The sequence below is a fragment of the Bos grunniens genome, chromosome 2 (genome assembly GCF_055505025.1).
Source record: "Bos grunniens cultivar Pamir isolate PY7600 chromosome 2, Bosgru_T2T1.0, whole genome shotgun sequence".
Lineage (NCBI taxonomy): Eukaryota > Metazoa > Chordata > Mammalia > Artiodactyla > Bovidae > Bos > Bos grunniens.
The window spans coordinates 45,940,565-45,967,024 of record NC_141166.1 but is presented as its reverse complement, the minus strand read 5'-3'; the positions used below and the strand labels follow the sequence as shown (position 1 = coordinate 45,967,024).

Below are 26,460 nucleotides of genomic sequence, written 5' to 3'. Positions count from 1 at the left end.
CGACCCAAGGATCAAATCCTCCTCTCCTGCTTTGGCAGGCAGATTCTTTAGCACTGAGCCCCTGGGAAGCCACGCGCGCGCACGCGCACACACATGCACCATAAAGCTCGTGAATCAAAGCCTTTGCTCCTTTTTTTTCTTCTCTGTTTAAAGGATTTTACTACCAAAAAACCTCTCCGCCTTAAGGGTAAACAGTATAAAAATATTTCCACTAAAAAGGGTCTGAGAATTCTGAGCTGGGATTACCACAACCCCTAATTATATAAGATACTTAGTATGATAACACCAACTAGTGTAAGGAATGTGCAGATTTATTTACATCAAGTTCAGATAAAGAGATAAAAGGGGACTTGAATAAGCAAGCAAAGATTAGGACTTCAGGAGTGTATATTTGAAGGTATCTTTGGAACTGCCCCTTAGCTACAATGAAAGACCAGTAAAACCAGCCTTCAGAATAACCCTTCTGCTTAGTAGGAGAAGGGAAGGCTAGAATTCACCTCTAAGATCGCCCTCCCACGCAGATTTTCCACCTAGCAGCTAAGAATTAAACCCAGACTTCCGATCATGGCGCCACGCACGTCACCTTCTCCCTCTTCGCCTAGCAAAATCCCACCCAAGTCGACCAGATCCTGCAGGAGTGTGTAGAAGCTGCAGAGCGGGGGGAGAATTCCCTTGCACAATCCTGGTAGCTTGGGGTTTTGCAATTCAAAAAACCCTGCTAAATAGATCCGAGCCAGATTCAAAGGAGGCTTAGATACCAGCAAGACCTGCTCTTTCCCTTGGGTGCGTAGACTCGATCCCACTCTTTACCCTGAGAGGCTACTCTTTACCCTGAGAGGCTACTCCTCACCGCAAATTTCCTTTCAAATGCCTTAGGGGCTTCCAAGGCTCCCAGCCTTTGTGAATAAAGGCCCACCCTCGAAGTGGAAACCTCGCTGCATAAGAAATATGCACAGACAGCAGGACAGCGAACAGAATTGCAAAAGAACGAGTTCTTTCTAGCTTTGCATCTTTTCGAATGTTCAATATTCCTGTTAGCCAAGAAGGGTTCCGGTTATGGGTACTTGAGGGAAGCAGGCCACCGATTAGAGCAAAAAACATCAATACAGGGGTGGTCTTTCCAATTCCGGCTTTTGTTTGAATCAGTGAGGGTAGCCCGAGGAGGCCAAAGTCTCTGGTTCTGGGAAAGGCGGGTCCGTCCCGATTCTTTTAGCTGCGGAGAGGCAGGCGCCGGCCCCAAGAAACAAAGGGGGTAGTTCTGCCCCTCCAGGCTTTTACTCCAGGAGTCCCAGAGGAGTCAGAGGCTAAATCACAGAGCTCGGAAGAGTTTGCCAAAGGTTGGACAACAGACGCGGCTGCCCTCTCTTAAGCACACAAATCCCACGCGTGCCCGTCTAGAAGGTATGTGAGCGTCAAGGAGAAAGGCCATTGCTGCCCATCGCGGGCGGCCAGCCCCGCCCTACTCTCGGTGGCTGGGGGGAGAATCGCAGCGCGAGAGCCCGGGAGTCAGCCTCAGCAAGCCCGGGAGCGAGGGGCGGAGACGGGCGGGGCCGCGAGAGCGCAGGCGCAGTGCGGGCCTTGTCGCGCCGCCGCCGCCGCCGCCGCTGCTGCCGCCGCCCGCGCTGCACCACAGGCCCGAGACAGACAGGGCCGGGAAGAGCTGGAGACTGAGGAGGAGGCGGAGGCGGCGGCGGAGGCGGGGCGACTCCGGTGACCGGGAGCGCCGCAGACTGGCAGCTGCGGCGACTCCCCCCTTTGTGTCTGGTCTGCTCGGAGCCTCTGGAAGTGCTTCCCGGAGGGGCGCGGGGTGTTTCGCCGCCTCCCTAGCCACCTACATCCGCCCTCCCGCCGCCCCCCGCCCTCGGCCCGCGACACCCGAGCTCCGCCCGGAGCCTAGAGCTGCGGGAAAAGGAGGCGGCGGCGGCGGCGGCTTCCTCTGGGGAGGGGGTTGTGATTCGCTCACAGGAGCCCTTGAAGGGAGAAGACGAAGCTTTTACGGTGGAATTTACCTCAGGCAAGATGGAGCGGCAGCAATAAAAAAGAGAAAGAGCGAGGAGCGCACCCGGGAGAGCTAGAAAGGGTAGTCTGCCGACCCCTCCCCTCCCCCGCTTCCCACCGCCTCTCAGCCCTCCGGCCGGGACCTGCCCAACCCTCGCAGGATTGTTCCGCGAAGGCGTGAAGGCGGTGGGTTTGTCCATGGAGGCAGGCACCTTTTTCGATCCAGTCAAGGAGGAGGATTTGCTGTGCTCAAGATCGGAGTAAGGGAAGCACCGAAGCGAAAGTTAAAAGGATTCTTGCCCTCCCGGACCACAGGCGATGCGCCTCGGGTCGCCGGGCGCCGCCGCCGGCCGTCCGGCTTCTCCCTTCCCGGCAGTCGGGAACTTGTTCTGATCCTCGGCGCCCCTCGAATGCCCGCTGCCCACTCTTCGGCACCCTGGATATGTTTTCTCCCAGACCTGGATATTTCTTCGATATCGTGAAACTACGGGGGAAATAACTGCGGGGCTTTTTTTTTTTTTTTTCTCGTCTCCGTGCTTCTCCCCACGGACATGCCTTCAGTTTGGGGCGCCAAGGCACCCAGTCCTGGGCGAATGAACACCCCCAGCCGCGAGGGAGAGAAATGAAGGGAATTTGTGCAGCGGAATGAAAACTCTGCCGCTCGGTCCTCTCATCTGCCATTTGTCCTTTCAAACTGCATTGTAATACGGGCCGGAGAAGTCCGACGAGAGCGAGGACTAGCCTCCCGGCCGCGTTTCTCCGCCCGTATTCACTTTCCGTCTTTCTTTTTCTCTGCTCTCCTCGGCTGACCTAGGGATGACTTCGTCGCCGCGGCGGCCCCGGCGGGTGCCCTCGCTGCTGTGGACCGTCCTGCTGGTCAGCGCTGCGGCCGGTGAGTCGCCCCGGGTGGCGCGTCCGGGCCACTTCCCTGCGGCTGGCGGGGTGGGAGCCCGCAGAGGCCGAGGCCTGCGCTCGCCCTTCTCCGCGCGTCCCCTGATCGGCCCGGACCTGCGCCTTTCCCGGTCCTCCCGGAGAGCTAACCTTTCACGTTTTCATGGAGTTTCAAATCCCCACACCTCGTATTCCCCACCCCCCACTCCCCCCACCGGGGCGGGGGGGAAGAAAGACACGTAGGGTGTGGTATCTTGACATTTTTAGCTGTGAGGTAATGCAGGGATTAAAAATAATATTTTAATCACCAGTGAACAGTGCCTATTAGGAGATCTTTGGGAACAGACCTGTAGATTTTTTTTTTTTTTTTTAATATAAAGAAGCAGAATTGGCTGTAAGTAGAAAGGACATCCACTGTAGAACACACACTTGAAGCTTATTTTTAGATGTAGATCACTCTTTGAGAATCCCTGGTACTTTGATTATTCCAAAAAATGTTGAGGAAGGCAGATCTGAGAGATTCTTAATACATTGTATACTACTGTTAATCGTTATTACCATTATTTTGTTTTGACGTATATTAATAATTTTCATTTTTTCAATCTGGACACATATTTTGTATACTTTTGGAATTACTTTTGGGCTTAGAAGTGTTTTCGGTAAGTTTTCATTTAGTCATCTGGCTTTCTATTGGCTTTCCTGTCATTGAGGCAACTTTGACCTCACATCAAGACTTCTAGGAGATTTGAGTCCTGAAAGTCTTTTGACATTTTACTGAAGCTTAAAGGGAAGCTTCAGTAAATATCCTTTCTTTAGGATATTTTGTTCTTTAGTTCTCAGACACCTTTAGGAAAAAACCTCGTTTTGTTTGCAATTACTTTTCAAGCAGTCTTTTGGTGATTTGCTTTTAGAAATTTTAGGGAGTGAATTATGCATGTAATTCTTAAATTGGGTTTAGGATGGCCAGATAGATTATACATTTAGAAATGAATAGAGGACAACAACGCCTTTCCAGTTATTTTTTCTTAATAAGTATAATTTTCACATTCAATAAAATTCTCAATGCTGTGATAGATTCGGAGATTGCATATTTCCATTTAAAAACTGCATATTTTCACATTCAGTAAATTTCTCATTTCTTGTGTTAGATATGGAGATTTCATATTTCCATTTGGAAAACACTGAAAAAAATTTTGAACTTTTGTGCTTTTGATATTGTTGATTGATGTCTATTATGTTTATGATAGTTGTGTTAAAATGAGATGAACTGAATTTATTTTAACACTGATATTTTAATGTTACTAATCATCACAATTCCTTTTGGGGAAAAGTGAATGATTTTTCTCTAGATTACTTTATATTGTGTTACCTCTTTAAATTCTCTAGTAATAAGCCATGTGGTTGGTCCCTGTAAAATAAGAGGACAGTAAAAGGCTTTAAGTTTAAGCAGTCATTCTAAGAGCAGAAATCTCAGAGCATACACTTTTCAGTGTTGGTTATTCTTGACTTTTGTACAACTCAGATTCTAATTTATAGTTGACAAAATTATTATTTTGTGATTAGAACTGGTAAAAGTAAGAGAAAGATCAATTGACTTAAAAAAATGTGATTTGTTTTGTAAATGAAATATTAGAATAATGGTCCTTAAAAGGGATAGATTAATCACTCTTTAAAAGTGATTTTAGTCATCTTTTTTCCTTCAGTATTACTAATTACCAGATGCTAAAATTTGTGAAGTTGGATTTCAGATCTGTAACAATAATAGTAACAACAGTATTTACTGGGTGCTAGCTATGTGCCAGGAACTGTTCTAGTAGCCTTACATGTAATTTCGCTTTTGATCCCCATGACTGTTCTTTACTCCAGGTTCAGTTATGCTCCTTTTATAGAGAGTGAAGTACTCTGTTCATCCCCATGGACTTTAGCCCACCGGGCTCCTCTGTCCATGGAATTCTCCAGGAAAGAAGACTGGAGTGGGTTGCCATGTCCTTCTCTAGGGGATCTTCCCCACCCAGGGATTGAACCGGGGTCTCCTGCGTTGCAGGCAGATTCTTTACCATCTGAGCCACTTGGGAAGCCCCGAGTGAAGTACAGAGAATTTAAATAACTCACCACACAGTAAATTGAGCTAAAATTACAACCTGCACCTACCATGTTACCTACCATATTAATGAAGGCAACAACTTCTCAGTCTAATTGGGAACATGAAATAGAGTTAGTGTCTTCAGATTAACCTTTGAAAAGAAGCCGGGACTCTTGACACGATCTTAGTACAGCACTTGTTATAAATGTCATGGTTCTAAATGTGTAAAACTTTGCCTAATATTGGAGTGGTTAGTGCAGTTTCATTAAGTGTAAGGTAGCTAGAGAGGGCCTGTGTGAATTTGGGATGTACAGATGCAGTGATGTAACTAGACAGGTGCAAATGGTGCAGCTGAACAGGAAAATAACACTGGAAGATTGACATCACATCCCTCTGTGGGGTCATGGATAAATCCTATTTCTTTTGGGTCCCTCTTTCCCACTTATTCTATCTAGTTCTTGGATCCTTAATTCTAAGAATAGTTAGTATGCGGAAATTAGAATTTATAGAAAATACATGCTTGTTTGGTTTGTAAATGAAGTTTTAATTTTAATAAAAGGGTGTGATATAATGCAGTACTTATTTAAGAGTCAGCTTCTGTTAAAAAATTTTTTTTATTTAAGTTGCTAAGCTGTTCATTTAGGTTGTAATGATTACAAATAACAGATCTGACCCTGTGTCCTTCTCCACCATATGAGGAACCAGACTCAGCTACTCTTTTTTCCTCCAGTCTTTGTACTTGTTTTCATCCTTCTTGTCCTTCCTGCCATCTTTGTTGGCCTCGGAGGCCAGGGAGTCCATGGTATTTCGAATGGTCTCATTTTTGGGATCCAAACCTGGAAGGTTCTCCAGGACCCAAAGGAGTTCAGGAGTCCTACATCCTTTCTTAATCCTCTTCTCCTTGTCTGGCTCAGTTGTGTCCATGGCTCAGTTGGCACCCATGTTAGCTGATTCTGCCTCATCGGTGTCAGCTGATTATTCCTGCATTTGAAATAGTTCACTTGACTAGGTTTCAGTTTTACATACATCTCTTCAGCAACACACACGTTGTCTACAAAAGCTATCATGGCATGTGGATTGTGGTGGTGGTGGTATTGTTGGAGTGGGTGTTGGTGTGTGTGTGTGTGTAAAATGTGGGGCAAGAGATGTTTATTCCAGCTTTACTACATTAAAGGCCAACTTTCCTAACCGTGAAAGATGATGGGTAAGTTTTAATTATAAAAGGTACAGTTAATTTTATAACTGGCCATATCACTTTTAAAAAAAAATAGAAGTATAGTTGACTTACAGTGTTATGTTAATTTCTGATGTAGAGCAAAGTAATTCAGTTGTACATATTTCATATTCTTTCCCATTATGCTTTATTATAGAATATTGAATATAGTTCCCTGTGCTATACAGTTGGACCTTGTTGCTTATATATTATATATATAGTTGTTTGTATCTGCTAATCCCAAACTCCTAATTTATCTCTCCCTCACTCACTGCCTTTCTCTTTGGTTCTCTAAGTCTATCAATCTGTTTCTGTTTAGTAAATAAATTCATTTGTATCCTATTTTAGGGTCCACATACAAGTGATATCATGTGGTATTTGTCTTTCTCTTTCTGACTTAAACTTCATTTAGTATGATAATCTCTAGGTCCATCCATGTTGCTGCAAATGGCATTATTTCATTCTATTACCAAGTAGTATTCCATTTGTATATATACCACGTCTTCTTTATCTATTAGTTTGTTGATGGACATTTAGGTTACTTCCATGTCTTGGCTATTGTAAATAGTGCTATGATCATTGGGGTGCTTATATCTTTTCAAATTATAGTTTTCTCTGTATATATGCCCAGGACTGGAATTGCTGGATCATATGGCAACTCTAGTTTTTTAAGGAACCGCCATATTGCTTTCATTAGTGGCTGCACCAATTTATATTCCCACCAGCAGTATAGGAGAGTTCCCTTTTCTCCACACGCTTTCTAACATTTATTTTTTATGTTCTTTTTAGTGATGGCCATTTTGACTGGTGTGAGATGATACCTCACTGTAGCTTTTGATTTGCATTTCTCTAGTAATTAGTAAAGTTGAACATCTTTTAATGTGCCTATTGGCCATCTGTATATTTGTTTAGGTCTTCTGCCCATTTTTGATTTTTGTTGTTGTTATTGAGTTACATGAACTGTTTATATATTTTGAAAATTAAGTCCTTATTGGTCATATTATTTGCAGATATTTTCTTCCAGTTCTTAGTTTGTCTTTTTATTTTGTTGATGGTTTCCTTTGCTGTACAAAAGCTTCTAAGTTTGATTAGATCCCATTTTTACTTTTATTTATTTATTTTTTTGGCCACAACATGTAGGATCTTAATTCCCTGACTGGGGATTGAACCCAACCAGGGATTGAACCCACATGCCCTAGAGTAGAAGTGTAGAGTCTTAACTGCTAGTTTACCAGGGAAGTCCCTATTTTTGTTTTTATTTCTGTTGCCTTGGGAGACTGACCTAAGAAAGCGTTGTTAGGATTTATGTCAGAGAATGTTTTGTGCATGTTCTCTTCTAGGAATTTTATGGTGTCATGTCTTACATTTATGTCTTTAAGCTATTTTGAGGTTATTTTTGTGTAGTGTGAAGGAGTGTTCTAACTGCATTGGTTTACATTCAGTTGTCTAGCTTTCCTAGCACCACTTGCTGAAGAGACTCTTTTTCTCTGTTGTATATTCTTGCCTCCTTTCTCAGAGATTAATGACTATAGGTTTGTGGGTTTATTTCTGGGCTCTCCTTCTGTTCCATTGATCTATATGTCTGTTTTTGTGCCAGTACCATGCTGTTTTAATTACTGTAGCTTTGTAGTATTGTTTGAAGTCTGGGAAGGTTATGCCTCCATTTTTTTTCTTTTTCTTCAGGATTACTTTGGCAATTCTGGGTCTTTTATTGTTCCTTATAAATTTTAGGATTATTCTTTTTAGTTCTGTGAAAAATATCTTGGGTAATTTGATAGGGATCTCATTAAGTCTGTAGATTGCTTTAGGGTAGTGGCCATACCACTGATTTTGGTGCTTACTCATGTATTGCCTTGCTTTTGGCGATTAGTTTTGTGTATTTGTCTTGTTCTCCTAGGGCTTCCCTTGTGGCTCAGCTGGTAAAGAATCTGCCTGCAATGCGGGAGACCTGGGTTCAATCCCTGGGTTGGGAAGATCCTCTAGATAAGGGAAAGGCTACCCACTCCAGTATTCTGTCCTGGAGAATTCCATGGACTAGTCCATGGGATTGCAGAGTCCGACATGACTGAGCAACTTTGACTTCACTTCACTTCACTTGTCCTCCTAATTGATAATTACCTCTAGAGGACAGGGTTCATATCTTAAATTGTTTTGTAATATAGCATTTTGCTAGGCACATACAAGAATTTAAGAGTTACTAAATGAATTAATAATAAAAAAGAATTCTAAAATTGCTCAATACAGCAGATTATGTATTAGTAACATATTCTTTCTTTGTCTCAGGCCTTTTAACTACAAAATAGTTTAAATGATATACTAGGAAGAGTACTGTCTTGAGTTAAGGAGACTTGCATTCTGTGTGATTCTGGATAAATAGACTATTTAACATAGTATTCTTAGTTGCAGTATTATGGAATTGGACAAGATTATATTTGAAATGCAGATTCCTGGACACCAACCCAGACCCACTTAATATTGAATGGCATTGAGTTTTAAGAATCTGCATTTTAAACAGATTTCCCCCAAGTAAAATTTATGTACCTTAAAAGTTTGAGAACTACTGGATCTAAGATTATTTTCTGAGATTTTACTTTATTTATTTTCTTACTTTTTGTGCCAGTTGTAACCTATTCTGGACCTTCTAATCAGTCAGTACTGATAACCAAACTTTTCTTATTTTTATGCTCTCAGTAACTACCCAAAACCTTTTTCTTAAAATTTGCACAATTTTTTTTATTGATTATTTTTAGTCCTAATGTTCTTGCCTGGAGAATCCACGGATGGAGGAGCTTGGTAGGCTGCAGTCCATGGGGTCGCACAGAGTCAGACATGACTGAAGTGACTTAGCAGCAGCAGCAGTCTTAAGGATGATATGTTATTTAATTAAGTGTTTTACTCACCTCGTATTATATTATGTTTATTTAGTTTGTACTTTTATTTGGGCCGTTTTCCTTTTCCTTCTGCCAAAAAGGAAGAAAGAAGTGGTTTTTTTCCTAGTAAATTTAGGTGAGAACTGTTGATGAAGTTTAGAAAAAAGAACTAGTGCTAAGCTAAACTAGAATATATTAATATAACATTGTTTGGTTTCAGTTACAAATTAGTAATACATGGAGACCTTCAGGTGGATAAATTGCATATATTAAATTTCTGTCTACCAGAGAAGAAATATGTGATTGATATCTTCTGGAAGAAAATAAGTATAGGTGAATATGAAGAAAATGAATATAGTATCTAGAAATTCATGAGATTTGACCGTCTTGCATAGCACTTACACATGCCAAAGAGACTCATATTATCAAAGTATTTCCCCCTCTTAGTTAAATAATCTAAATAGTTTTTAATTGCTTTCTAAAAGGTGACTTTGGTAGACATTTGAGTGCAATAGACTTAACTTTGTTTTTTTTGAACTTTTGTTTGGTCTGTGAGATGGATATGACAGCTAAGATTACAACAAAACATACATATGTAGTCTATGTAAGGTTAGAAATAAGCCTGTAAATAAATGATATGAACATTTTGGAATACATTACCTCGTCAGGAATACTAGAACACAACATTTATTGCTTGCTCTTAATTGCAATACAGTAATTGTTTGACTGGAAGTGTTTTGTGTTAGACCCAGTTTCTATTACAATATGCACTCATGGGAGCAGCTGGAAAGGTATGGGGACATTAATAGGACAGATACAGGACTTTCGGAAGGAGAACTAAAGTGTCCAGCTAACAAATATTTATTAGTGCTTCCTTTGTGCATAGTTCTTTTCTAAATGTTGGTGGAGTCAAAAATAAGAAACGCTGCTTCCCTTCTCCCAACTGTCTCATGCCATAACCTATATCACTTTATGAAAGGGAATTCAATCCCATGCTGTTGTAAGCATGGGTAGGTATTTCGCTATCTTGTAAACCCTTTAGCGTTGTATTATTTTCTCCCTCTGCCTGTCTTTCAGGATGAGAAATTCCTGTAGATATTCTCCAATATAGGAGAAGAGACTGTGTTCTTGTGTGTCTTCTAGCTGATCCACACTTCTTAATTTTTTTTGGTGAGTTTGCACTCTGCAAAATCTTAGCTTCCCAACCACTGAAAACTTGGAATCCTAGCCTCTGGACCACCAGAGAACTCTCCTTTTATATCTATCTTCTCTGTTAATCTTAAAGAAAGAGCAGTGAACACTTCTTGATTTCCCTATCCTTAACTCTTTACTTGACCTCCTGACCCCACACTGTATGTTAGGTGAGCAGTGACTTCCTAATTGCCAAATCCAGTCACTTTTCAGTCTTGTTCTCTTTGACTTTTCTACTGAATTTGGTAGTTTGATCACTCTTTGCTTACAGCTCTCCTCTTTTGACTAGTGACTTTCCTTTTCCTCTATTCTATATCTTCTCCATCTTCACTTCCCCTTCTAAATGGTTGTGAGTGTGTGTGTGTGTTTTAAATCTCCCTTAGATTGTTTTGAGTATACTTTTCTGTTATTGCTACTTCTGTCCCTTGTTGATTTTCTCTTATTGCTCCTCCTCTCCCAGGCTTTAATTATCCTTGAAAAGAGATGATTTCTAAGTTAAATAGGCAACCAGAATTGGAAACTAGAAAGACTTGAATTCCTTCTTAGTGGTATTCTTGACTGTTCACTTTGTTTTATTTATTTATTTGGCTGCACCAGGTCTTAGTTGTGGCATACTCGATCTCCAGTGTTCATTACAGCATGCAGGATCTTTAATTTCGACATGCGAACTCTTTAATTGCGGCATGTGGGATCTAGGTCCCTGATCAGGGATCAGACTTGGACCTCCTGCATTGGGTGTATGGAGTCTTAGCCACTGGACCACCAGGGTAGTCCCTGGCTGTACTTTGGCACAGCACCTCTTTTTGGTCTCAGTATCCTCACTTGTGGGGGCTTCCCTGGTGGCTCAGATGGTAAAGAATCTGCTTCTAACGCAGGAGACCTGGGTTCAATCCCTAGGTCGGGATGATCCCCTGAAGAAGGGAATGGCTACACTCTCCAGTATTCTTACCTGGAGAAATCCATGAATAGAGAAGTCTGGCGGGCTATAGTCCATGGGGTCACAGTGTCTGCAGAACTGAGGGACTAACACTTTCACTTTCATCCTCACTTGTAAAGTGAGGAGGTTGGCCTCCTACTTATAACACTTTTGCTTATGATATGAGAAAAGCCAGTGTTATGCTTGGTTACTAGTAAGTGTGTAGCACTTTGAATGGTACATTTGGTTATTATGGAGTATATGGTACTTTTAGGTTAGGGGAAACTGGAGTATTCTGAAATTGTGCAGGTACTACTTTGAAGAAAATATAAAATTTTTTGCAGATGCATTTAATGTCTTGACTGTGTTGAAGTAGGACCACAAAAGTGGTGTAAAGAAGATCTCTTTAGGGAATTTATTGGTGGTCCGGTGGTTAGGACTCTGCCTTAAAAGCTGAGGGCAGGGGTTCAATCTCTTGTCTAGGGACTAAGATCCCACAAGCTGTGTGGCACCAAAAAAAAGTCTATAACTAGAGAGTGCTTTTTATTTATTTTTTGGCTGCACTGGGTTTTTGCTACTGCACGCATTTGTCTAGTTGCAGGTGTGTGGTGTGGTCTTCGCATGGTGGTGGCTTCTCTTGTTGTGGAGGACAGGCCTTGGGGCGAGCCGGCTTCAGTAGTTGTAGTTCTTGGGCTCAGTTGTTGCTACTCCTGAGTTCTAGAGCACAGACTCAGTAGTTGTGGTGCGTGGGCTTAGTTGCTTCGATGCTTGTGGGATCTTCCTGGACCAGGGATCAAACCTGTGTCTCCTGCTTTGGCAGGTGGGTTTTTTTTTTTACCAACGAGCCAGCAGGGAAGCTGCAAAGAGTGCTTTTTAAATAGTTGAAATCTTAGAATTTTAGAATTGGAAAAACCTTAGAGTAAAACTTTAAATAGGTAGAAGTTTAATTAAGAAGGTTAGACTTCTCTACAATCTTGAGTTTCATGTTAATTTTAAAATAAATTATGCCAAGGTCAATTTCAGCTCAGCCTTTACCCAGTTATCATACATGCTAAACTAGTGATAATGCCATTTTAATTTTAGGTTAGTAAGTTGTTTCTAACAGCTTTATTGGATATAATTCCTGAAACAGCTTTATTGGATATAATTCCTGTACCACATGATTCACCCATTTGATGTGTACAGTTCAGTTCTTTCTGGTGGTGGTGTTCAGTCACCCAGTCGTGTCCAACTCTTTGTGACCCCATGGACTGCAGCCTTCCAGGCGCCTCTGTCCCTCACCATCTCCTGACGTTTGCCCAAGTTCATGTCCATTGCATTGGCGGTGCCATCCAGCCCTCTCATCCTCTGACGCCTTCTCTTCCTTCTGCCCTCAATCATTCCCAGCATCAACTTTGGGTATATTGTGTTATTAACTATACAAATTGTGGTTAAAAAAAAAAAATACATATATATATAAAAAATATATATATATATATATAAAACAAGATTTGCCATTTCCACCATTTTCAGCTGTACAATTTAGTGGTATTATATTCAGAGTATGTACAGCTATCACCAAAACATTTTCATCACCCCAAACAGAAACTCTGTTACCATTAAGCAATAGTTCCCAATTCCCTCCTCCTCCCAGCCCCTGGTAACCTCTAATCTATTTTCTGTCTCTGCGATTTTTGCCTACTCTAGATATTTCATGTAAGTGGAATCATACAATATTTGTCCTTTTGTTACTGGCTCATTTTGCTTAGCATAATGTTTTCAGGGTTTATACTTGTTGCAGAATGTGTCAGAATTCCATTGCATTTTAAGGCTGAAACACATTTCATTGTATGTGTTCATTCATCTGTTGATAAACTTGAGTTGTTTTCACCTTTTGGCTGTTGATGGGCAACGAATGCAGTGAATACTGGTGAACAAGTATATGTTCTAGTCCCTGCTTTCAATACCTGTGCGTGTGTGTGTGTGTGTATATATATATATATATATAGTGGTATAGTCGCCAAGTCGTGTCTGACTCTTGCAACCCCATGGACTATAGCCCACTGGACTCCTCTGTCCATGGGATTCTCCAGGCAAGAATACTGGAGTGGGTTGCCATTTCCTTCTCCAGGGGATCTTCCTGTCCCAGGAATCAAACCTGGGTTTCCTGCATTGCAGGCAGACTCTTTAGCGACTGAGCTATGAAGGAAGCCCCTATGCAAAATACCTGTGGGTATAATTGTTAGATCAAACGGTAATTCTGTGTTTAGTTTTTTGAGGAACTGCCAAACTTTTTTTCACAGTGGCTCTACCATTTTACCAGCAGTGTACAAGTGTTCTGCCTTTTCCACATCCTTGCCAATCTTTTTTTTTTTTTCATTATAACCATCCTAATGTGTGTGAAGTGTTGTCTCATTGTAGTTTTGATTTCCATTTCCCTTATGATAAATGATGTTGAGCATCTTTTCATGTGCCTGTTGACCATTTGTATATCTCCTGTGGAGGAATATCTATTCAAATTCTTTGTCCACTATTTTTAAAGAATTACTTTTCTTTTTTTTTTTTTTTGCTATGCTGTGTGGCTTGTGGGATCTTAGTTCCCCAACCAGGGATTGAACTTGGGCCACAGCAGTGAAAGCACTGAGTCCTAATCATTTGACCCCCAGAGAATTCACTAAAATTGTAGTTTCATTGAGATATAGTTGACATTTAACAGCTTGTAAGTTTAAGGTGTATGACATGTTGATTTGATACATTTATATATTGCAGTGTGATTTCCACTGTAGATTTAGCTAACACCTATTTCTTTGTGTGTGTTTGTGGTGGGAACAATTAGGACCTAGTCTCTTAGCAACTTTGAAGTTTTTAATATTTAATTGTCTAAATTCACTATGATATGCATTACATTTCCAGGAATACGTTATGAACTGATTGCCTGAGTTGGTACTCTTAGGCATTTGCCCATTCTTTAATCATGTTTGTCTTTGTTGTCAAGTGGTAGGTGTTCTTTATATATTCCCATTCCTTATCAGATAGATGATTTTCAAATGCTATGGACTGCATGTTCTCCTTCAAATTCATATGTTAAAATCAACCCCCAAGGTGATAATATTAAATGGTGAGGCCTTTGGGAGGTGATCAGGTCATGAACAGTGTGGCTTCATGAATGGGATCAGTATCCTTATGAAAGAGAATCCAGAGAGAAAGCATCTTGCATTGGTCTGTATGTCTCTCTTTTTGCCAGTGCCATACTGTTTTGATTACTGTAAATTTATGGTAGGTTTTAAAATTGGGGAGTGTAAGTTGTCCAACTTCATTCTTTTTTTATTTTTTAGAAACATTACTTATTTATTTATGGCTGTGCTGGGTCTTCGTTGCTGTACATGGGCTTTCTCTTAGTTGTGGTGAGTGGGCTTCTCACTGAGGTGGCTTCTCCTGTTGGAGAGCATGGGCTCTAAAACTTGAGCAGGCTTCAGTAGTTGTGATGCATGGGCTTAGTTGCTCAGCTGCGTGTGGAATCTTCCCAGCAGGAATCGAACTCAAGTCTTCTGCATGGCAGGTGGGTTCTTATCCACTGTATCACCAGGGAAGTCCTTTTCGGTGTCTTTTGCACTTTTTGAATTTTGGCACATTACCCATTAACTAATATGAAATTACAAGTTAAGAAAAATTTAAATACTTATATTTTTCTTATTACCAAAACTGTGTAGAGGGGGAAATTAACTTTAAAGTGGAGAAAAATGCAAATGCTACCTCAGTTAATCAAGATAAATATCATCAGTGATTAGTCATGTTGATAGTACTGATGTGAGATGAGAGAATGGCACATTACTTCTGTGGTTTTCCTCCACAAAACCCATAGTCCTAGTTTAACTAACCAGGAGAAAAATATCACTCTTAAAATGTACAACAGTCTACGAAATACCTGACTAGCATTCCTTAAAACTACCAAGGTTATCAGAGGCAAGGTTATCAGAAGGTTGGAGAAAGTTTCTTTAGGTCCAGAGGAGCCTAAAGAAACATGATGACTGATTAAATAATGTGCTACTAACTATCCTGGAAGAAAAGAAGGACATTAGGGGAAACTAGTAAAATCCTGATAAAATGTGGAGTTTGGTTAATAGTAATGTAACGTTGGTTTCTTAGTTGTAACAAATATACCATATTAATAAAAGATACTAATAATAGTGGGGGCTGGGTGAGTGGTGTATAGAAAAACCTCTGTATATTTGCAGTTTTTCTGTAAAACAAAAGTTGTTCAAAAATAAGTTTATGAAAAAATAAGTTTATGAAAAATGTACATGCTTATTTCATACAAATACAATAAAGACAATTTTTAAATTCATAATCATGTTTACTTGAATATAAGAATCTTAATACTTTTAAAGCCCTTTTCCATACCTAGATTTTAAAGTGATACTGTACCCTGTATACACAACACAAACACATAAAATTGTACCTTGAAACCTGCTTTTTCCCTAAAACTTGTTGAATACATTCTCACTGACTTCATATATGTTGAATAGTTTTCTCAGGGTGTATTCAAACTATAGTACATTTTATTTATACAAAGGGCAGTCCTTTCATCTTTAAATTAGGGGCCCAACATCCTGTTTCTTTGAAATATTATGCAATCTATTCAATAAATTCTTTGTTTCTTTTTCTTTTTTGGCCACACCGTTCGGCATGTGGAATTCCCATACTGGGATCAAACCCATGCCCTCTGCATTGGGAGCATGGAGTCTTAACCACTGGGCCATCAAGGAAGTCCCAATAAATTCTTTTTAAAGAAATTCTATGTAAGGAACTGGTAGATATAAAGTACATTTTTCTACTATGGTATGATGTGACTTTAAGAGTCTATATGATATGTCAAATTACATAGCAATAAGATATAAGGGCAATTATTACCAAAAGATATATAGAAAAGTTTACATACATACCTAGAGTCCTGTGTCCGACACTGTCCATTAACCTTGCCTTGACCATATTAAGAAACCCTGAAGGTGCATTGCACGGATTATCAAGCTGTAATGCAAAATTTGTATAATCTTTCTTACCTGAAATGTGTTGACTGTGGGCTTGATGAAGGAATTATGAAACATTTGGACTTCCCTGGTGGTACACTGGTTAAGAATCTGCCTGCCAGTGCAGGGGACACAGGTTCGATCCTTGCTCTGGGAAAATTCTACATGCTGGGGAACTAAGCCTGCGTGCCACAACTACTGAGCCTACATGCTCTGCAGCAAGAGAAGCCACCGCAGTGAGAAAGCCTGTGCGCTGTAACTAGAGAGCGGCCCCTGCTCACCACAATATGAAAAAGCTAGCTTGCAGCATCAAAGGCCTGGTGCAACCAAAAAAAAAAAAAGGGAATTATGGAACATGATAAAACTGTGATAGAGGCATTGGCTATAATAGTTTTAGATGGAATTGGATGTTTGGGGTAAATGGAAGGACTAGTGGACTGCCAGACGAGTCTTTTTTTTTTTTTTTTCACATGAATATTTCTTAAGCCTTTAATATATCCATTAAATGCCTTACATATTTACTGTGTTATCTCATCAGTCTCAAACTAGACTGATCACTACTATTATTTTCCTGATTTCGTAGATTATTTTCCTGATTTCGTAGATGAGTAAATAAAGTCCTTTATACCTTCAAAGCACAGCATTAATATAATAGATACAGTGTTAGCCTGAAGGTATATAATACTTGGAATATTTTAAGCATCTGAAAATCTTATTGGCATTTTAATAATTCAGAAATAATTGCCTTGACTAAACTGTTTCTTAGTTATGATTTATTTTATTATATGACAGCAGATATTTTAGGTTTTGGTTGTATAGCATTTAGATATTGGTGGATAATAAAAATTTTCATTGAAGAGTCTAAGTTTTTAAGTTTTGGAAAGGAAAACCAGTTAGATCAGAAGAATGATGATAAAATATTTGGTTGAGGATACATTTTCAGTGTTTCCATCTGTTGTTAGTGATTAGAACCCCTAGGGGCCAGTCTAGTGTGAAGAGTAACTTTTTATATCCAGTTACCACACAAAGGGCCATATTATGGTGACAAGAGAGGCAAGATTAAGAACAGTCAAATGATGTCAATACATGAATTTATTATTTTACTTATTGAAACACTTTTTGGTGGGAGATAATTTTCTGGGGTATTTAATTATTTGTTTCTTTAAACCGGTGTGTTACCTTGATGAAATTTTATCAAGAATGTTAAACTATGAATTCACTTTAGTCTTTAGCTACCCTGGTGGCTCAGATGGTAAAGAATCTGCCTGCAATGTGGGAGAACTAGGTTCAGTTCCTGGGGATCTGGAAGATCCCCTAGGGAAGGGAAGGGCAACCCACTCCAGTATTCTTTCCTGGAGAATTCCATGGACAGAGGAGTCTGGTGGGCTACCATCCATAGGGTCATAAAGAGTCGGATATGACTGAGTGACTTTCATTTTCACTTTAGCACCAACTTTTTCCACTTATCCAGCGCTCCTCTAGGAATTATTATTTTGTCCATTAGGTTTATGAGAAATTCAGTTTTACTGGTTCTTGCTAAGGCCTTTTAGGAGCAAGGCAATGCTCTTAGATATGTAGTAAGTCAGTTTAGATTTGTACACTAAGTAGCTAATAAGTTTCATACTTTACATCATCCTGTTAATGAAAATAGGTTAAATTCAGTAACTGAAAAAGATTAAATTCTAGTTATGGAATTGTATCAGTGGATAATTTAAGTTGTTATAAAATAGCAATGGTTATTTCTTGCTCATGCTACCTATCCATTGAAGACTGGCAGGGGTATTCTGCTCATCATACAGGGATCTGGGTTGGTGGAGGGGCACCATCTTGAAAGTTGTTGGTTGCCAGAGGTAAAGTATAAGGTCTTTGTTGGCATTTAAATGTTCTGCCTAGAAGAGATTCACACCACTTCTACTTATACTACTTTCTTAACTTTTTAGCCTCATGGTCTCCCAACCTCTAGGAAATGTGATCTTTTCAAGTGTCTACAAAAGGAATTTGCGTAATAGTACATCAGATAGTGACTGTAGGAAGTAGTAAGATATACTTGTATTGACTTTGCTTTGTATTTTAATACTTGTTTTTGCTTCTGGACTTTGATTTTATTTCTTTAAAAGAATCTTTGTTTTTTAGAATTCTAAAGTTGTAACACAAAATCATTAAACATTTCTATAGGTAATAATAAAGTATAAAAAATAAAAAGATCCATTCCCTCTTTACTTTTTCTCTAATCCCATTCCCTTAATATAACTAGTGTTACTAGTTTGGTGTATTTCATACTTTTTTTGTATGTACTATAAATAAATATATGGATATAATGAGATTTTATTTTTTAAACAAAGGTAGAATCATTATGTACTGTATAACACAGATTTTTGTGATTATCATACAGAATAGTTCTAGAAGTAAAATCATTTGTTCAAAGCTTGTACATTTAAAAATTTTGGTACCAACTTTCAAATTTCCTGTTAAAAGATGGTAGCAGTTTTCATTTCCACTAATGGTATATCAAATATACGTTCTTATACTTTTTCCAACTATTTTACAATGTGAGTTTAAAAAAAATTTTTTTTGCCAAAGCATTGTGTATGTTTGTTTGCAGTGCTTTCATTGTTAGTGAAGCCAAGCTTTATGTTTGAAAATTTTTATTGCAGTATGGTAAATTTACAATGTTGTGTTAGTTTCAAGTGGACAGCAAAGTGAATACATATATCCAGTCTTTTTTCTTTAAGATTCTTTTTCCATATTGGAAATTACAGAGTGTTTTTTTCCATATAGGAAATTACAAGGTATAGGCCTTTACAGAGTATTGAGTAGAGTTCTCTGTGCCATAAAGCAGGGTCTTATTAGTTATCTATTTTGTATGTAGTAGTATGTATACATCAGTCCCAGTCTTCCAATTTATCTCCTCCCCTTATCCCCTGGTAACCGTAAGTTTGTTTTCTGCACTCATGACTCTACTTCTGTTTTATAAAGAAGTTTATTTGTACCCTCTGGTTTTTTTAGACTCCACATTATACAATATCATATATTTCTGTGTCTGACTTCACTCAGTGTGACAATCTCCATCCATGTTGCTGCAACATGGCATTATTTTGTTCTTTTTTATGGCTGAGGAATATTCCATTGTGTATATGTACCACACCTTCTTTATCTATTCCTCTCTTGATGGACATTTAGGTTGCTTAAGCCAAGTTTCTTTTTGTATGCTTACTGGACAATTATGTTTCTCTTGAATTATGTGTTCAGGTATCAGATTAATTTTTCTGATGATTTATTTCTTTTTCTTACTAGTTTTAGGGTGATATTAATATTAGAAAATGATTTTATGCAATTAGAACTGTTTATTTTTGCTTTTTGAGGTCTGGATTTGTGTTATCTTAGAAAAGCCTTTAATATATCCACAATTTCCAAAAATTTTATCTTATAGTAGGTGAGTCTGTAGTTGTTTTCTTTTTAATGTTTAGATAATTTAATCCACCTGGAACTGTTCTTTGTGTTGTACATTTATTAACTCAATAATGTGGTAGATATTCTGTATTATCCTCATTTACAGATGAGCAGTTTTAGGCACAGAAAAATTAAGAAACTTGCCCAAAGCAATATAGTTAACAAGTGATAGGGAGAATATAGACATGGACAACTCATACTCTTTTTTTTTTTTTTTTTACTCATACTCTTAACTGCTGCACTCTACTGCTGCTTATATAGGCAAATTGTCTTTTATTCGATGAATTCCAAGTAGAGAAAGTGTCTTGTTTGGGTAGTGAAGAGCATCATTAAGGGGCAGGTTATTTGGAATATATAAAATGTACTTCTGCTAACTTGTAGTAGATTTTTTTGCTTGTCCTGATAAATAGGTGACTAATATCAGTTGCTTACAATGCCTCAGCATTGGCACCCAGACATTTTAGCTCTCATTTAGCACGTTACCTATTACTTTAATTTAAAAGTTTCTAAGAACTCTAGTTGTTTGGGTTTCTAACTTAAAAGTTGAGGGAGCATCAAATAAGTAAAATATATGACTGATATCAACGGCTTTAAATGCCTCAGCATGAATATTCATTTAATGTGTTCTGAACGAGTTTGAGTTAGAACCTGTTCTTTGCAGTACCAAATACATTGTCTGGAAATACATTACACTAAGTGTAATACTTTTGTCATTCTAGTTTTCCATTCCAGTGGTCCTATTTCATAGGAGTGGTACAAATGGAGAAAAGAATAGTGGTAGAAAAATGTGAAGGGATAGGTCTGGGGGGAGTCTGAGGGAAGGGAGAAAACGTAATTTACTTAATTTCCTCTTAAGTAAGAGGAAATTGTCTGTCTTTCTCCACCCAAACTTCCCCAGCTTGGTCTTGCTTTTTATCTCTGAATTAGTATAGACTCCAAAGCAGCATACCGTTCTTTGTGTAAGCTCCTCTAGGTTTGTGAATTCAAATATTTTTAAACAGTAGCTATGATATTGGAAAGTTTGGGAGCAAAGAATTGTATTTGAAAAGATAATTTTGAACAAATAAATGACTATCAGAAGGAAGTTAATACAGTCACGAGTACTAAAATTACTGTGTTTGTATTTATCATCTTGTCACTTAGGTGAACTGATTGCTGAAATCTTTTCAGCCCGTTGTACTTATTTAGGTCACTAATTATAGAATTTGTTGTTTAGAAGATTGCATGTAGTTAAGGTGTTTGGAGAGAGAGTCCTGTGAGATTCAACTGAGTCATATCCTCAGTAATTATCTTGAGAATTGTGTTGGAGAAGCAGTGAATTTCTGCAGCTTATGAATATTTCATTATTGTTAAAGGAACCTGTTGTGTAAGATTTACCTCCTCCCAAAAATGTGACATTAATAATGTAATACTTGAATAAAAAGAATTATATTGAGAGTAGCATCTCTCAGTGACCAAATGTGTGGTAAACATAGGTGTGAGACAACCGTAAGGAGCAGGGACAGAGGCTCAGAAAGGCCTAGTCAAGTGGGCTGGACTGTACAAAAAAGAGGAGGAGGGGGAAATTCAGCTATCTGAGTAGTCCTTTGTCATTCCTGTGGCCACTGAGTTTTATATTTGATTGATGGTCATCCTCCTAAGCCTCTGGTGGTGAAGTGTGATGAAGGCTGAGGTTATTTGGTGCATTATATTCTTATTCACCGTTGGCCCACGTGCTGTACTGAGCTCTAGTCTTGAAATCTGGCTAATGGCTTACCATCCCTTGTGGGGAAAGGGTTGTAAAAGGAGTATAGATGGTTAAGGAGGTAACAATAAAAGTAGCAATCTAGAAGAGAGAGACATACATACGCAAGAGCTCACTGATACTGTTTAGGATTGTATTTCCCACGTACATTCCTCCTACTATTTTTATTCTTGACAGTTGGAGTTTTTGAGTTATCTAGCAACATTTGCTTTGATGACAGAATTTAAATCAGGTGAGAGGAAGCACTTAAAATGAAAAGCAAGTAGCAAAAGAAAGCAGAGGGTGTCATAAACCAATATAGGAAGAGAAGCCCCACTTTAATCATTCGGTAATGTATTATATGATAAATATTAAATAATTCATCAGAGATACTGTATGCTTGATTTTTTTTTTTTAAATAGATAGAACCACAGTATATCTCTTTGACTGGAGTGCCTTATAGTTTTCTTGAGCAAGAAATTTTTATTGATATTTTAAATCTTACTCTAGTGAGTAACACTTCCCTTAAAAAATACTGTTTCACTAAACCAAAGAACCTTTTTTAAAGTAATTTTTAAAATTTTAATTGAAGAGTAATTGCTGTACAGTACTGTGTTGGTTTCTACCAAATATCAACATGAATCAGCCATAAGTTTACCCATGTCCCCTCTCATTTAAACATCCGTCCCACCCCGTCCCCATCATACCTTTCCAGTAAACCTAAGAACTTTTGATCTGTAATTTTATGTAAGCAGGTAACAGTGGTAAGAAAAAATGATTTTCTGGTTTCAATGTTTTATGATGACATTTCTGTAGAGAAAAGCACTGATAATTTAAATTCAAAATTCTTCGTATTACATCTTTAGAGATTTTTCTTTTCATTATTTTTGGGGAAATGTTTCGTTTAGCTCTTTTCTAATTACATGTGAAAAGAAAAAACTGGTGCTAAAATAAAAGGGCTGTATGTGAAGCAAATTATATGCTGTAATGTACCCAGTGTTGCCAAGGAGGCCATTTAGCTATCCAGGGAGGCAACTCAGCCTAGTGCTGTGCTTTTCTATAGGGAAACTGTTAAAATAGGTTTGAAGACATCATAAGCTTAAGGAGAAGGCAAGTTTGAAACACTCCTGAAATGAACTAAGATCAAAGACTTACCTGCTGAGTTTTGAATATTCTTATGGTTTTCCTATATCTTCTGGCCTTTGAGCACTGTTTAGAAGTGTTGAAAGGAGATATTGAGCAAAATATGTAGGAGAGCTTACATTCTGTAATCTAGTTTTTACCTGTTATATTTATGAAGATTAAGTTAGGTTAAGAGACCATGAACAAGGCGTCTAGATTTCTGCCTCTAATGGCACTTGCTTGTCCAGAAGATAGATCATAAGTAAGTAGTAAATATGTAAATGCCCAAGGCAGAGATTATGGTGAATGTCAACAGGGCTGTATTTAAAGGGTTAAGGTGGTTAATGAAGCCTTCCATACAAGATAACTTCTGAAGAATTAAAATGAGTCAAATTTGTGAATAATTGCCAGAAGAAGATCAAAAAGTCCAAAGGCTGGAAGGTGGGAAAGAGCTTGGTATTTTACAACCAAAAAGGAAACTGATGTGGCCTAGAGTATGGTAACTAGGGAGAGAGATCAATGACAAGGGGTTAGATAGGCAGCCAGGAGCTAAATCCTGTGGGGCCTTTTAGGCCATGGCAGAAGATGAAGAGTTTGAATTTTAGTTTAGGAAAATGAGAAATGATATTGAAAGAGTTTAAGCAGGTCAATTCATGATCTAATTTTTATTTTTCAGTGATGACTTTGGCTTGTGTGTGGAGAAAGATTAGAGAGGAACTAAGGAGAAGTCAGAATCCTGGTTAAGCAGTTGTAGTGATCCAGATGGACAAGGGAGACGGCAGGTTGCGTTTTTCTCCCTGGTATGTCAGCTTATATTTTGGTATCATCACATGTCTTCCTTCTGTTGTATACTGTTTTCTAAATAGCAGGGACTATTTCTTGGATTTGGACTGTACAGTTGAATTAGTTTTAAAAACCTATTTCCCTCAAACATTTATTTTAGAGATCTGTGTTGTTTAAAATTTTCAGGAAGCACTACAAATATGTATTAGTATTATTTGTATTTTTCGTTTATTGGAAAAATGTAAACATGGAAAGTATTTTGCCTCAAGTAATGATTCAAAGAATAGGGGTAGAGTCCATCTTCCTGGACTCCTTTATGATGCAGAAAATACAGACTAGAAGAATAATTGCTAGTCCCATGGCCCTTTGAGATCAGGACTTTCCTGTTTGTCATGTTCTTAAAAAGTTTATTATTGCAATGTTTGAAGACTAGGGTCATGTCTCATTTGTATTCTCATTTAAAGCACGTGTAGTCTTTCTTTGCTCACATAGGTACAGAGTCCATATTTCACTTTGAGATTTTTTTTGTTGTTGTTGATATTCCTTCTGCCCATTATCACAGAGAAGTGCTCATTCATATGTCCCTAGTAGTTTTTTTTTTTTTTTTGGTCAGGGTAAAGTTTTCTCATTCTTGGTTACTTTCAAATAATACTGGAGGCTTCTAGTTTTCTTACTTGGACTCTAGAATAGTTGGTGTGATTGCAGTCTATAGTGTCTCATCAAAAATTTTTTTCTGAACTAGACCTTAAATTATGAGAATTTGATAACAGAATTTGATCAGTGATTTTTCTTTTATAGTAGAGTGAAAACTCCATAAAGTAACAGAATAATTGGGGGCAGAATTAAGGTAGAATTTAAATGAAGTAAAGATTTTACAGCTAACTGCTGGAAGACATGACATAGCTGGCAGAGTCTGTTTTTCTAATTTGATACTCCAGCAGCAGAAGTTTACAGTTAATTATTTTAATTTGTAGATGTCTAAAAATTCACAGGAGATGTATCTTTAGTTGCTTTGCTTTCTTCTATTATTTAAAAACTAGTGGATGTACAAGGAGTATACATTTAAAGAAAGGTTTTCCATCAGAGTTGTTGTTTTTTTAAAAAAACTTCTCAGAAGAAGCTTTTCTAGCTTACAATATCCCAATATGTTATAATTCTTTTCTTAGTTATTTTCTCTACAGGAAATTTTCATATGCTTTCTTTAAAAATGATCTTGAACTAAGAGAATTATTTATGAATTAGTACTTTTCTGTGGGGAAGGAAGCAGCCTTACTATTCGTTTCTCAGACTTTTAAATTTGAAAAATATGTTTTTTTGGTAAAGCATATTTAGACTCATAAAGAAAAACAGGTCTAAGCAAATTGCAAATTACCTTTTAAGAGTTACATGCTGTCCATATTTGACTTTCTAAGGTATATTGTAAATGCACAAATCGTTAAGTATGATGGATTTTCACCAAGAAGTTTTCACCGACTGAAAACACACATCGTAATCAGCACCCTGTACAGTAACAGAACTCCAGAAGCCCTGTTGTGCCTTTTCCGTCACCATCCTGACCTGTGATCCTGTGGCTTAGTGTTTAATGTAGGCTGAATGGTAATTATTAACTTCGGCACTCATCACACTGTTCTGCACTTATTGAAGGACTAATGTTTAGGTTTTCTACTAATTTAGTCTTATATTAAAATTCTTCCTGAACTTGTATTAATAGGCAAAAGCAATTAACTTTTTCCTTAATTTTAGAATTTTTTTTGATAAGCAAGAGGTATATTTATTAATATAGGACATTTGTGAGCGATGTAAGCAGGCAGGCAGTGGGGCTCTGCCAATTTCAGGGTAATATTGACTAGTTATCCAGCTTTTTTCCCCTGATAACTTTCTTTTCTTTATTTTTCTATTAGCCTTACAGTTACTGCAGTTATTTCTGTACTTACTTGACAGTTGAACATGTTATTTAGCTCTCTTCCTGGGGATGAGGGACATAAACAGTTGCAGAGTTTCTACTAAAAGGAAACAAAATGGGCATAATGGACTATTTGATGTTTTTGAAAACATGAAGCAAAACCTGAAGGTTAGTAATTAGCATCAGATAGAACCTAGTAGATAGAAGAAAAAAAGTCTTGTTTCTTAAATTTCCCTTAGTTTCAAAGTTCCTGGAGATGCATGTTTGGGAGACTTCCCAGGGAAATGAAGCAGTAAGAGTAAAGAATACACACAAATAGTTGTTGCTCAACAATGGCAACAATTTCACATTTCCACAGGGTATAAAAATCTGACAATTTTGCAAGTGAATAAAGCTTAGTTATTTTCTGTTTTAAATTGTTTTAGTTTAGTCAGAAGATTTCCCCCTAATTCACAGTTTTAAAAAGACCTCAGATCCCATTCTCAAAATGATATTTCATTATGGTTTATGTAGCTCATTAAGTCACCCCATACCTGTACTGGGCTTCCCTGGTGGATCAGTGGTAAAGAATCCACTTGCCAAGCAGGAGACATGGGTTTGATACTTGTGTCGGGAAGATCTCCTATAGAAGGAAATGGCAACCCACTCCAATATTCTTGCCTGGGAAAGTCTTTGGACAGAAGAGCCTGGCTGGCTTCAGTCTGTGTGGTTGCAAACAGTTGGACATAACTTAGTGACTAAACAACAACGACATGCCTATACTGCTCACCAAACAACCTTTGTATTTCAGTCAGGCAAGGTTTACTAGTGTATTTGTCTTTCTCTAACTTTTATTACTTTGCATAGTACCGTCTAAGTCCATTCATGTTGTAGCAAATGGCAAAATTTCATTCTTTTTTAACGGCTGAGTAGTATTTCATTGTATGTATTATCTATATTTTTTTTAATCCATTTATCTGTTGATGGACCCTTACATTGCTTCTATATTTTGGCAACTGTAAATAATGCTGCTATGATATTGGGGTGCATGTATCTTTTCAAATTGGTGGGTTGTTTTTATTTTTCAGATAGATACCCAGGAATGTAATTGCTGGCTCATATAGTTCTCTTTTTAGTGTTTTGAAAACCTCCATAATGTTTTCCACAGTGGCTGCACCAATTTACATTCCCACCAGCACAGGGTTCTCATATCCTTACCAACATATCCTTCCCAACATTTGTTACTTGTATTCTTTTTGATGATAGCCATTCTGACTAGTGTGAGGTGATGTCTCATTGTGGTCTTGGTTTGCATTTCCCTGAGGACTAATG

The 26,460-nt window shown here is 38.3% G+C and overlaps 1 protein-coding gene across 2 annotated transcripts in view; it reads left to right on the top strand.

Moving 5' to 3' along the window:
* Positions 1–1,539: 1,539 nt before the first annotated feature.
* Positions 1,540–26,460, top strand: part of BMPR2 (bone morphogenetic protein receptor type 2) — a 151,936-nt gene continuing 127,015 nt past the window's right edge. The window contains exon 1 of one of the 2 annotated variants that reach the window (XM_086345722.1): positions 1,540–2,890. In XM_086345722.1, the coding sequence (XP_086201848.1) occupies positions 2,815–2,890 (76 nt within the window). In that variant the 5' untranslated portion in view covers positions 1,540–2,814. The remainder of the gene's footprint in view (positions 2,891–26,460) is intronic. The other variant, XM_086345731.1, reaches the window with a different exon arrangement.